The sequence below is a fragment of the Strongylocentrotus purpuratus genome, unplaced genomic scaffold (assembly GCF_000002235.5).
Source record: "Strongylocentrotus purpuratus isolate Spur 01 unplaced genomic scaffold, Spur_5.0 spur5_scaffold_9, whole genome shotgun sequence".
In the NCBI taxonomy this organism is placed as follows: domain Eukaryota; kingdom Metazoa; phylum Echinodermata; class Echinoidea; order Camarodonta; family Strongylocentrotidae; genus Strongylocentrotus; species Strongylocentrotus purpuratus.
In genome coordinates, this window is record NW_022145615.1 from 5,584,870 (window position 1) to 5,596,921 (window position 12,052).

The window sequence follows — 12,052 nt, forward strand, 5'->3', positions numbered from 1 at the left end:
GAGTTCATCGCACGTGCACGCACTTACAACATGCGAGTGAGTAAGGACACCGTACGTGAGCAGCACTTGTAAGTACGGCTTCCGTACGATAACGTGGCAACCGCACGGAGACCGTACGTTGTAAGCACGTTGTAAGCACGTACAACGCACTTACCACGTGCGCAACGTACGATGCACGCAACCGTTCACGGCCAGGCGTGGCGTGCGGGCCACGTACTCACACAGTGCGTGTGACGCGCGTTGCCGGTACTCACTCCTTGCCTTTGCCACTCCCTCCCTACGTTTTCAGAAAAACGTGGCGGCCGTGGCCTCCCCAAAATCCGTACGGACTAAAAACACGCACGGTGGGATGTGACCAACGCTTTACTCGGACATGGTTGGCCAAACTGTCCTAATCAATGACACTTCAAATTCCATTTCAATAACGCCCTCTACAAGCCACAAGACGCCCTCTCTGTCCAATGTTTAGGGTTTATCGATCAAACCCATTGCCGTAATATAAAGTAATTTGTCAACCTTAGCCTACGTGCGGGAAACTGCGACAAAGACACTGTCTTCAGACCGCATAATGACATGTTGACCCATCATTCATCTCTGAGAGACTCCTTTATCTTCTAAAATGATCATTGTTTGCACTGGGCGGTATCTGCACAAAAGCTGAATAATCAAAACCGTTTGCTCTTAAGGACTCGTCCACAAAACATCCATTGTTCAATGAAGTCAAGCTTGACTTTCTGTCTCAATTTATAATTGGATCGAAAACAATATTTTATTTAATATCTTTAAAGTTCTGAATAAGATTTATCGAATGCACTCCTCCTTCATGTCTACATCACTCTCTATCAATTTGTAATTGTTTACCCCCATCGATTGACCAAACCTTTTCCAATATCTTCTTCATAATTAATTACATTTTTTAAAAACATTGTTCTTTGAAAGGGTAATGTAGTGTGTCCTGGTGATGTCATTAGCAGAGGTCATTTCTGAGCTGGAAGGTCAATAAACTTATAAGACCCCTGACTCTCTATTTTGAACAAAAATATTCTGTTATGCGTTATGTATACTCATTTGAATGTTCTGTGATCTAGAGTTTTGTTTGGATTTCATTGCTCTATATTTCCATATAACTACTTTACTAATACTACTGCTCGAATACAAAAGTCTGTACCGTCCTTTCGGACAATAAAACAATATATCAAGAATAGTTACACAAATGAGAGGCAAGTTAGTATATTTGCTAACAAAACTGACAAATTCGATAAAAAATGGATAAATTTTGAGAGGATTTTGATCCTTTAATAGGAGTATATTGAATTTCCCATATCATTTTCAGTCATGATGTTGCATTATTATTTAATATTTGTTTTTCTTTCCCTTATCTACATGTATGTTCTGTATATACAGTATTATGGTTGATATTCGTTATGTATATCTTATTATGAAATATTGTATGATATTCATTGGAACATGTGTTCAAATAATTATGTTATCTTGAGATTGATTTTCAATAAATGGCCTGTTGGAGGGTCCAAAAAATGGAGAAAAAAAAAATACTACTGCTACTACTACTACTACTACTACTACTACTACTACTACTACTATTACCACTACTACTACTACTTACTACTACTACAACTACTCACCCCCGTATAAACTAGAGGGGGGGGGGGGAGGTGGTGAATAAAACAAAAAATGGTGATCCATACCCCCCCCCCCCCCTGTTGAGCAAAAAAAAAAAATAGTGCTCACTACACCTCCCGCTTATTTGCCGGATGATCCGCCGCTTAATATTCTCTCACGTAAACAAATTAAGTGCTCGTTAACCCCTTCGGGATTGGTCGCTTCCCTCCCTCGCAATGTCTCACTCTCACCTCTGGCTCAAAGTAGTTAACCCTTAGAACCCCTCTTTAAAAAAAAAAAGCTTGTACAGGCTTGCTACTACTTCTACTACTACTACTACTACTACTACTACTACTACTACTACTACAACTGCATGTACTACTACTTATATACACTGTACTACTCTATAATGATAAAATAGGCTGTGTTTGAACTTGATCTTGAGCTGTGGGTAAATAGAAGACAAATCAAAAGAGTTTGATTAGTAACACAGAGCCCTCCGGACAAAAGGCACCACGCAAATAAAAAGACTATACATTCAAATTCTAACGAAAATATTTACAAATGAAAGATCTTAACCATAAACCGGCGCCATTTTTAAGAGCACTGAATATTCTTTACCGCAATTATGAGCACTTTATTATGACGTTGATTCATTGCGGCATAAGCATATAGAAATTATTATTTATTGTAAATGAAGCTCAAGCTGAATTATGATTGGTCAAAACATCTCATGATTATGCAAGTACAAATATTTTGAGCTACCTGCGGAGTATAAATTGGCGATGGTTATCCTACTCTACTCAAAGTTACCAGAGCCGTATTCGTTTTGGAATTGATTCAACAGAAGAAGTTCACATTATTTTGGGAACATTTGGGTGACTCCATTCTATGGATTAATCACTAATCGTAGACCTCTCACTGCGATCATCCATAACTTGCAAAACCACTGAATAGTTTGTTAAAAAAAATATTTGTTATTTTAACAATTCGTTCTTCTTTTCTGCAAAAATAGCAGATTAAATGTATTTTTGAATTTCCTTTAGGCCTAAATCGCGGCCAAAATTTTTACAGTAGTTAATTAAAATTTGAACAACTACAATATTGTTCATATGTTGATGCGTCGTGGTAAATGGGGCGGGGGAATAAATGTGAAATTCGTAGCCAAAGTTTTCAATGGCAGATCAAACCATTTGTTTAGGCGTGTTTTTTTTTTTTTTTTTTGGTGGGGGGGGGGGGGGGGTCAACAATGTTAGAATATATTCTTTCTCTCTGTATTTCAATTTGTGGCAGTTTTTTAAAATTATCAGAAAAACTCAAAACGTTAGAGTTATTTAATTAATTATTTCATGGAAGGTTTAAAAGCATTTGGATTATTTCTTTGTGCATTTTTGTGTTGATTGGTCCACTATCTTGCCTGAAATTTTGTGAGACCGCTCTCCCGACTAACGCTTCACGGTCGCCCCTGATAATGTGGGTGGGTGGCGATTCAAACATTGACATTGTCATGCGAGTGTTGATAATCCATTTTTAATAAATGTTTTTTTTTTATATCAGCGAGAAGTGATTTGCATATCTCGGACAATGTCACGAACATCTATGCAGGTTTTTATCAATATACTACCTTGGTATGTTTTGCCGATCCCTCACGTTCTTAGTACATATTTCACCCAACAAATATTGGTTGCCCGGCAATTCAACCAACTGACCTATGTGATTCGCCTTTGAGAGCAAGTGTTATTTTCAGCGGATAAGGCGTTATTAGCTTGTTTGACGAGTAAATATGATGCATTGTTGGGGCCCCAGTGTTTCCATGACTTTTACATGTTCCTGTAACTCGATCCTCGGCAGACCTAGTTTCTAGGGATTCGAAATAACCCATTAAAGTCGAAGATTCCTTTTGAACTAGTTGTTAAAGAACTCAGCGGCGACAAAAGTAAGTTGATTAGGTGAAAAAATGAATTCTGTTTAGATATTTTTTTGTGGCTGTATAGTATCGCAACTAAAGTTGAATGATTATGCCATCTATAAGGGAGTGACATATCACAGTGATAAGTTACCGTTTGTTTGTTGTGTTGTATTCTATTTCCGTAACGATTTTCATACTCATTAAAACGAATTAAATATGCTTCTAAACTCGTCAAGGCTTTCGGAACTCGAACTCATTTCAATAGCCTTTTCCGCCCCCTATCGAATTGTACGAATGAGCTTACAAAGATATATTACTGAATCCAAACATGATTCATATAGGATTTACAAGTATTACCCTTTAGTCGACTTCTTGAAAGGCTTCGCGATCATGTTTTTATAATTTTGCAGATTGTATCACACTTGTTTTGCTTGATTATACATGTAAGAGGTACACCTGCAAGGATCATAATGGACATACGTCAAATTCTGACTAACGGAATTTAAGAGACGTTCGGATCTTCCAAGACGATGATGGATCTGAGATCATGGCGAGCGATTTTTATCAATATCCTTGCAACTTTCGTCATGACAAATGGTTAGATAGTTATTTTTTTTACCTCTCTTTCCCTTTTCCTTTTTTAAATTATGATTTATTATCGTAATAATTGATATTATTATTATGATTATAATTTTATTTACTTATTTCTCAAATGATGTAATAATAGGTTAGGTACGTTTCTTACAATATTATATATTAATCTGGAGTAAACTAACCATTTCTTTTGTTAGTTTTGTATTGGACTTCTCTACCTGTGCATCACTTGCAACGCCCAGATTATTTGAATGTCCTTATATTTCAAATCACAACCATATTTTACAAAATTTAGGAAATCGTTGTCTTATAATTTTATATTGTAACGTGATGCAACGAATGAAAAGAAAATAAATGAAAACTTTATATCAAGTAGATGTCACTTATTGCGATTTTGTTCTTGTTCATTATGGTAAGGGGATCATAGGCTTCTTTAAATATTAATATGTCCATGAAATTAAATTATTAGAATCTAGAACATCACAGCTATCATTTTTGAAAGATTCCATGTTTTTACGTTTTATTCTAGTATTCTTTACACATTTTTATATTTTCTCCTCGATACTTGCTTTTACCAATACATAACCGATTATATCTACTTCAGGGTTGGCAAATATAGCAGATTTCACCTGCGATTTCGAGGAGAATGATTGCGGGTTTACCGAGTACACGGTGGCGAGCGATCTCGACTGGGTTTGGGGCCCCGCTTCTAACGGCATCGGCCCTGGAGCAGACAACACAATGGGGACAATTGCAGGTAAAGAGTGTAAGAGGGAGAAAGTGTGTGGTGGTGATAGGAAGGGGTGGGGTTGGGGGGGGGGGGGGGCGTGGCAGGAAACTGAGACATTGGGGGTAAGTTTTTGGGGAAGGTGGGTAGGGGGAGGGGGTGTAGAATAATCATGGTAAAATGTTATCGCTATAGTTAACAAAAGGATGATGAACAAACAGGTTTGTGTACACAATATTGAGAAAAAAAGCCTGAAAAGTGCAAGAAACACTATAAAATAGAGATGGAGAGGGGGAAGGGGGGGGGGGGGAGCGAGAGAGAGAGAGAGAGAGAGAGAGAGAGAGAGAGAGACAAATAGAGAGATCGCCTGTAGGAAAAGAGAATAACAGATAGGGGAGACTATTTTATTTATTTTACTCGATATCAGAGAAGGCGCAGACGGAAATTGTCCATGTTAGTTAGTTTTCACATTTCAAAGATAGCTACTTGAAAATCATATGGTTTTCGCTGAAAAAAATTGGCGCTTATTACCTTAGTAACATAATTCGTTTCTCTAGTCTAATATTATCATTATCGAATTTGATAGGATATATCTTATACCAAAGTATTTTTTGTTCATACATTCCTTTGAAATGAAACTTTGATGTTTTTTCTTGATATTAGTGTCAAAATCTCTGTTATGAATAAATCACCTCAGGTCATTATCTGTACTTGGACACTAAGGCGCCATCGACCTCCCTCATCGCACGAATAGGCTCGCCATTCTTCGCAATGACCACCGCGGCCATGTGCGTCGAGCTCTCCGTGTTTTCATCCTCGTGGTCAACGATCACGCTCACAGGGTTTGCCATTGCTCCGGAATTTAAATCGTTCATGGATTTGGGTAAATTTGGCGGGAGCCGCGAAGGATTGTGGAAGAAAGCAATGCTGAAAATACGACCTCAAGATTTTATATTTCAGGTAAATTTTATATGAAATATTTTATTTCAATTCATCGGAACTTTCACTCTGGAAATAAATTCAGTATCTTATGAAGTGTTCCTGTAACCCTATTGCTTTGACTAATTTATTTCAACTTTGAACATTTTCATATTCTTGACTTTATTAAATTGAACGTATTTTTTGTCCTCATAAACATACCAATCCCATAATTTGTATAGCGTTTGAGATCTATGGTTGCAATCTATATACGGGCTAGATTGTTTGTTTAAATTTCAGATTATGTTTGTTATTGGAATTTTGTTAATACTTCTGAAAAATGTCACCTGCTTGTTTTGGGTGAAGGACTCCATTAAAAACATCAAAATGTTATCAAAATTGTGAAAGTAGTACTGATTAATTATGATCAAGTTCTTGACAACAGTTTCAGAAAGAAATAGTGAATGGGTTCGGATGACATTGCATATAGCCTATACGTTCTGCAGTCAATGTTTCAACATAATTCGTTGTCATTTTGCCAGGCTTACGCCACTGATTTCAAAGGATTAAATCGCAATGGATTGGAAAGCCGACTTTGTAGACAAGTTGCAGTTATGTAATATGTTATATATTATATGATATTATAAATGTATTATATATACAAAGTGTTTAAAACTTACTTTGTGGTAGATGAAGACTGAAACATTGGAGTTCTTGATTATTCTTAATTTAAAAAAAAAAGGATTAACTTGCCCTGTACACTGAAATGACGTGACGGAACAAAATTGATAGACGTCCAATAGATTGCAAAATTTGCAAAATTTGCAAGAGGCTTAAATGTCACCCATCCTCACGGAAGGCTACCTTTTTCAAAACGATCAAAAGTAAATCGACCCTATAGATACTAAAAATGTAAATTAAAAGTCAATTTAACTCACACGCCGCTCCCTAAAAGTTCCTATACCAAATTTTTGTTTTAATATTCCTTTATCTTGTTAGAAAAACCTCTCTTCCTGTAAGTCTTCCATATGAAGATTCCTGTATCCTCTCTGCACCTAAAACTATTATTTTGATGAAGTTCCCTTCATTATTTATTTTACTTTCATACTTACAGCTCATTTTCGTAGCCCAGGTGACAAGCAATGAAAATGGGCATAGCCTGGCAATAGATGATATTCGGGTCACTGAGGGTCCGTGTCCAGCACTCGGTATGTCAAGTTTAGTTCCTAACTTAGGAAAGTGGTAAAATAAAAAGAAAGCGATCATACAGCTTCGGCAGGGAAACAAAATATGAATAATTTTTGTATTTGTTAAAGGACTAAACAAAACAAAATCTCTACCGATGTTTTAAAAACAGTTATTAAGGGCCTCATACCATTAATGATCATTACAGGAGGAGAAAAACAGGAAGAAGGAAGAAGAAGAAGAAGAAGAATGGTCAGCAAGTTAGAATAATAAGATGAAGAATTGTACAGTATAACTGGCAATTACGATTCATTGGATGCACGTAAGGCTTCATGAGGTGGTGGTGGTGGTGGTGGTGGTGGTGGGGGGGGGGGGGGGGGGGCGCTGCTCCCATCGAATAGTGCGAAATTCTTTACATTTGGGAAGCAGAATTGTTTTTTCTTCGAATTCCTTCAAAACCTAATTAATGATTTCAGAAAATAAAAACACCAGAAGATTTTCTCGCCGTTAAAGATTAGAAAGCGAAAAAAAATTGACGTTTGGCGAAAATTTCTGGTCAATTGCATTTACAATATGCGAAAACTGACTTAACATCACTATACATATAACAACAATCCATGATAACAAATCTAAACATTATCCCTCTTCGATCAAAGATACCTTCGAGTGTACATTTGAGGACCAGAACATCTGTGGTTTTAAACATGACATGACAGCTGACTTTGATTTCATCCGGCAAAACATGGGCACGCTTACTTCAACTACAGGACCTACAATGGACCACACCCTCAACAATGCGAATGGTATAATGACTGGAAGAGTGGGCTTTGCCACACCCGTCTTCCATCTTATGTTGGCAACTTTAGCCTTTGATAATATCTTTATGACGTTGTCGTATCCTTCAGCAAATGCCTGAATTATCGTACGTTTCATTCTTAAATAAGTATACAATCGTCACTATTAGAATTGATTATGTGCAACAATTTAGTTAGAAGTGGTAGAAAAAACAACTAAGGGGTAGATGTTAAGGAAAAGATAGTTATGTTTGGAGAAAAAATACATCACTCTCTCTCTCTAGTTATTTAGAAAGTCTCACTATTCATTGGGAACGAAAAATCATACGGGAACCTTATTCCATCCCCTTTCCTTTTGAGTGCATTTGAGAGAAGAGGTTGTTTCGAAACCATAGTTACGGGTAAAGAAATAATGTCCCAGGAAGAGCGACGTCCTGCTATGTCGGCAAATTATGTTGTATAAAATTAATTTTTCATACCCTTTCGGCACATGCAATATTCATCGTCCTTCTGAATAAGAAATGTTTTGGTAACGTTAGTTAATTACGATAATTAAAACATGCGTGGCAAGTCAAACAATAATCTCTGTCCTTCCTGTGATGACAGGTTATTACGTGCGGATCGAAGCCAACAAAAAAGCTGTCGGGAGTTCGGCGAGACTCGTGTCCCCTGCCATCCAAAGCACCCACTCATTCACCGACCCATCCTGTCTGAGATTCTGGTACCATTTGTATGGCAAACACATGGGATACCTCAACGTGTATGCGACGACCACGGATACCATCTCGACGTCGACTACGTTGTCGGAGGCTGCGATGATCTGGAGCTTGAATGGGGATCAGGGAGATAGGTGGAAGATGGCTGAGGTAGCCATCGACATGGCGAATGAATTTGTAGTGAGTAACACAACAACTTAAAAAGTTTCATAAACAAATTAGGCCTACATGCGACAGATACATGCGACAGGTACGTAAGATACGAATTAAATGTTAGCAACTTCAACCGACATGTACGTAATCAGTGACTCAAGCATATTTGTGGATTTAGTTTTAGCGCAGAGAGTGAAAAGTGCGCTGTATAATTTACCATGTCCAGTATGATCCCAATGTCTGAATACGCCTAAGAAATAATTCCTTAAAAAATAAGTATATAGGTTGAATTAATTAATCACTAACATTTACAAATGGAGCTTATACCACCAATAATTAATAATGCTTTGTACCAATGTCCGTTTTGTAAGAACAACATGACCTTGCATAGAAGGACGTTTATTTTGAAGAAAAAATTGACACCACTCGTGAGCATCTTGCGGTTAAAAATGAAACGACGTGTATCTCCTCATTGTTATATTATTATATCTGTTATTATGTTATTATATCTGTGTAATTATTTTATTCATTTGGACGCCTGAATCAACAAGCTGACATAAGCTTCCTACAGGTGCTCCATTTTCCTTTTACTAATTTTCACAGTTTGTTTGAATCAATTTAACATAATGCTCATATGATTTGTAAATTTTAAACTGTCTGTTCTTTATCACATCTATATATTTGTATGTTTTTTAACGGAAATAAAGTCTTTTGAATTGAATTGTTCTTTTAAATAATTTTTTCAAACGCAGATAATATTCGAGGCTCTTCGAGGTGACGGAAATAAAGGAGACGCTGCGATCGACGATGTACAGTTGATACACTCTGCTGACTGCCCCATACCTGGTAATGACCAATGCAAACGAGTTGTCATTTAAAGAGCTTTCTTATTAATGCAAAGCAATCATACGAAGGCAAATAGTTTTGCACCCTTTGCAGACGAGGCTTCATTTAGAAACATATGACGGCAATTACTCTTATGCCCGTTTGTTACGCAGTGTTTTTTAAATTGCGTCACGACTGATCCAAGCATCAAGATCAAGCATACGAAGAAAGAATTATGTATCATTTGCTGACGGGTCCCTGTTTTAGCGACTGACTTGGTCTTTGACACACCATATAAGAGTGACTTGGAATACAAACTGAACAACGGGAACATTGCGTTGAATTACTGGCTCATACGCTAAAGGCTTTCATATGTCTGATCCCGTTACACAGGTTAATGACTGTGTTTGTGTTAACTCTATGGAAATCGTCTCCTCGTGAAACTATCCAATCTATAAATCACAGTCTACTTCGAAACGATCGCAAAGACTTTTCGAAAAATCAACCCAAAATGCAATTACAAGACCCCTTTCTTTATATCTTTATATCCCATAGGTTCGGTATATGCAATGCATCATTGCATTGGGTGATGGACAGGGCTATTGAACTGGCCATAGATTGATTTTTGAAAGTCTTGTCGCTCATTGATTAGTGTAAAGTCTATCAAAGTCTGAATATCATGCTTTAAAAACGAAATCGTTCCATTCATTTCATGTTTTAAGAAATATTTACATGTAAGTTATTTTCTTACGAATAGTTCAAAAGAAGGAAAGGAATTTTTATTTATTACTTTTTTATTTTCATATACTGTAATCGGTAATTATCTTTCTCAATCGTATAGTAATGCCTTATCTGGTTAACCTTTTCAGAAGTCTCGACCCAACCCACGACGGACCGGACTACACTTTCTTCAACAACAACAACAACTACACCAGAGGTCGACAAATCGACAACACAACAACCACCTTCCACAGGAAGTACTTCAGGATCAGTACAACCAACGACACAACCAGACATAACTTCGGCAAAGGTTTCGACTCATCCCACTACAGCAAAAGTGGAGGAAACCAGAACAGTCAGTCAAGGAGTTATACAGGAACATACAACCATCACAGAACGGACCACTTCTTCTCTTCCAAAATCCACATTCCCAGAGTCGGTTAAGTCTGAAGATCCGTCTGAACGTACTACTGATGTGGCGTCTACTCATGATGGACCTACGGCCGTATCCACTTTTTCGAACACCAGCACTGCAACTGTTACTTTAACACGTCTACTGGAAACAACAAATCCCAAAGAACATACGACACTTCCCCCTTCTTCGAAGGTCAGCACTCCAGAATCGGTTCAATCAACCACGTCATCTAGACATACCACTAAATATATGTTTCCTACTTTTATGACGAGTTCTACCGCTCTTCCAACCTTAACCGGAACCAAAAGCCCTGCATTGGTTAGCCCGACAAATTTACGTGAACATACTGCTCCAACAGAAGCTCAATCTAGATCTACTATTTCAGAGATCACCACCGCAGAATCAGTGGTATCGACAACTTCTTCTATAAAGACCACTTCTATGGCCACTTCTTCTTTTGAAGGTTCCACCACTACGCCCACCATAGCAACTGCACCAAAGAGCAATACCCCTGGATCGGGGCGACCAACAACTCCACGTGTTTTTACAGCTCTCATAGAACCTAGGACCACTCTAGCCACTGATTCAAAGGTCAACACTTCGGAGTCTTTGAGGTCAACAGCTTCATCTGACCAGACGGCCAATGCAGCTTCTACTTCTATCCATGCACCTATCGCCACCACCACTGTTCTAACGACAATTAACCCTACATCTGAGCCTCCAACACATTCACAAGAATCGGCGACTCCCATTGAACCTAGGACTCTTGCCACTGTTTCTAAGGCCAACAACTCGATGGAGACAACAGTTTCGACTGAGAATGATTTAACGGTCTCCACAGGAAATACATTAGCAACCAGCGAGTTAGGTTCAACTGGCACACATACCTCTTCGGATCCATTCGATTTGGATACATCATCGATTGATACATCAGGCATCCCTTCCACCATGACCCAACCAGAGATGCCTGAGAATGTTTCCACAAGTTCAGAGGGAACCCTGCGCACTCTTGTCTCAACCAGCATCTCGAAAGCTAGTACCCTTCTTCCAGTCAACTCCTCCACAGCTCACACTCCATCTGCTAATGAAACCACTCTTGACCCGACAGCTGAGGCAACAACCCATCTTGAAGTTTCTAGAACACAGTCCTCTGCAACACCTACAAAAGTAGTCTCGGAGGGACCAAGTATTGGTAACGGGTCCTTCTTTCAGAACAATAAGGTCGCAGTGATATCTTTTGGTGTTGTATTAGGTGGCCTTTGTATTGTAGCAACCGCAGCGTTAATCACTCGGTTCGTGAAGTCCGACGGGACCGGTCTGTCCATGAAACACAGAGGTCACAACCGTGTCGGTGCGTCAGAGGCCACCAAACTCCCGTCAATGAAACCGTCGACCAATACCCTGATGATGACAGGGAAGATGTCAGGTCTGCCATCTATCGAATCAGTAGAAAGGCACAATATTTATAATACTTGA

General features: G+C 38.3%; 1 protein-coding gene across 1 annotated transcript; it reads left to right on the forward strand.

The window, feature by feature from the left end:
* Positions 1–2,443: 2,443 nt before the first annotated feature.
* On the forward strand, positions 2,444–12,052 carry LOC105444061 (cell wall protein DAN4-like). The gene is made up of 9 exons (XM_030977035.1): positions 2,444–2,529; positions 3,940–4,126; positions 4,728–4,880; positions 5,548–5,810; positions 6,883–6,976; positions 7,610–7,756; positions 8,354–8,643; positions 9,369–9,462; positions 10,311–12,052. Exons 2-9 carry the CDS (start codon positions 4,060–4,062, stop codon positions 12,050–12,052), a joined length of 2,850 nt encoding a protein of 949 aa, XP_030832895.1. The 5' UTR covers positions 2,444–2,529; positions 3,940–4,059.

Bases quoted from the DNA above. Each gene is read 5' to 3' on its own strand.
- LOC105444061 (XM_030977035.1), top strand. From the start codon at position 4,060: ATGATGGATCTGAGATCATGGCGAGCGATTTTTATCAATATCCTTGCA. The intron at 4,881-5,547 runs GTAAAGAGTGTA...AAATCACCTCAG, and splicing joins CACAATGGGGACAATTGCAG to GTCATTATCTGTACTTGGAC. The intron at 9,463-10,310 runs GTAATGACCAAT...TAACCTTTTCAG, and splicing joins TGCTGACTGCCCCATACCTG to AAGTCTCGACCCAACCCACG.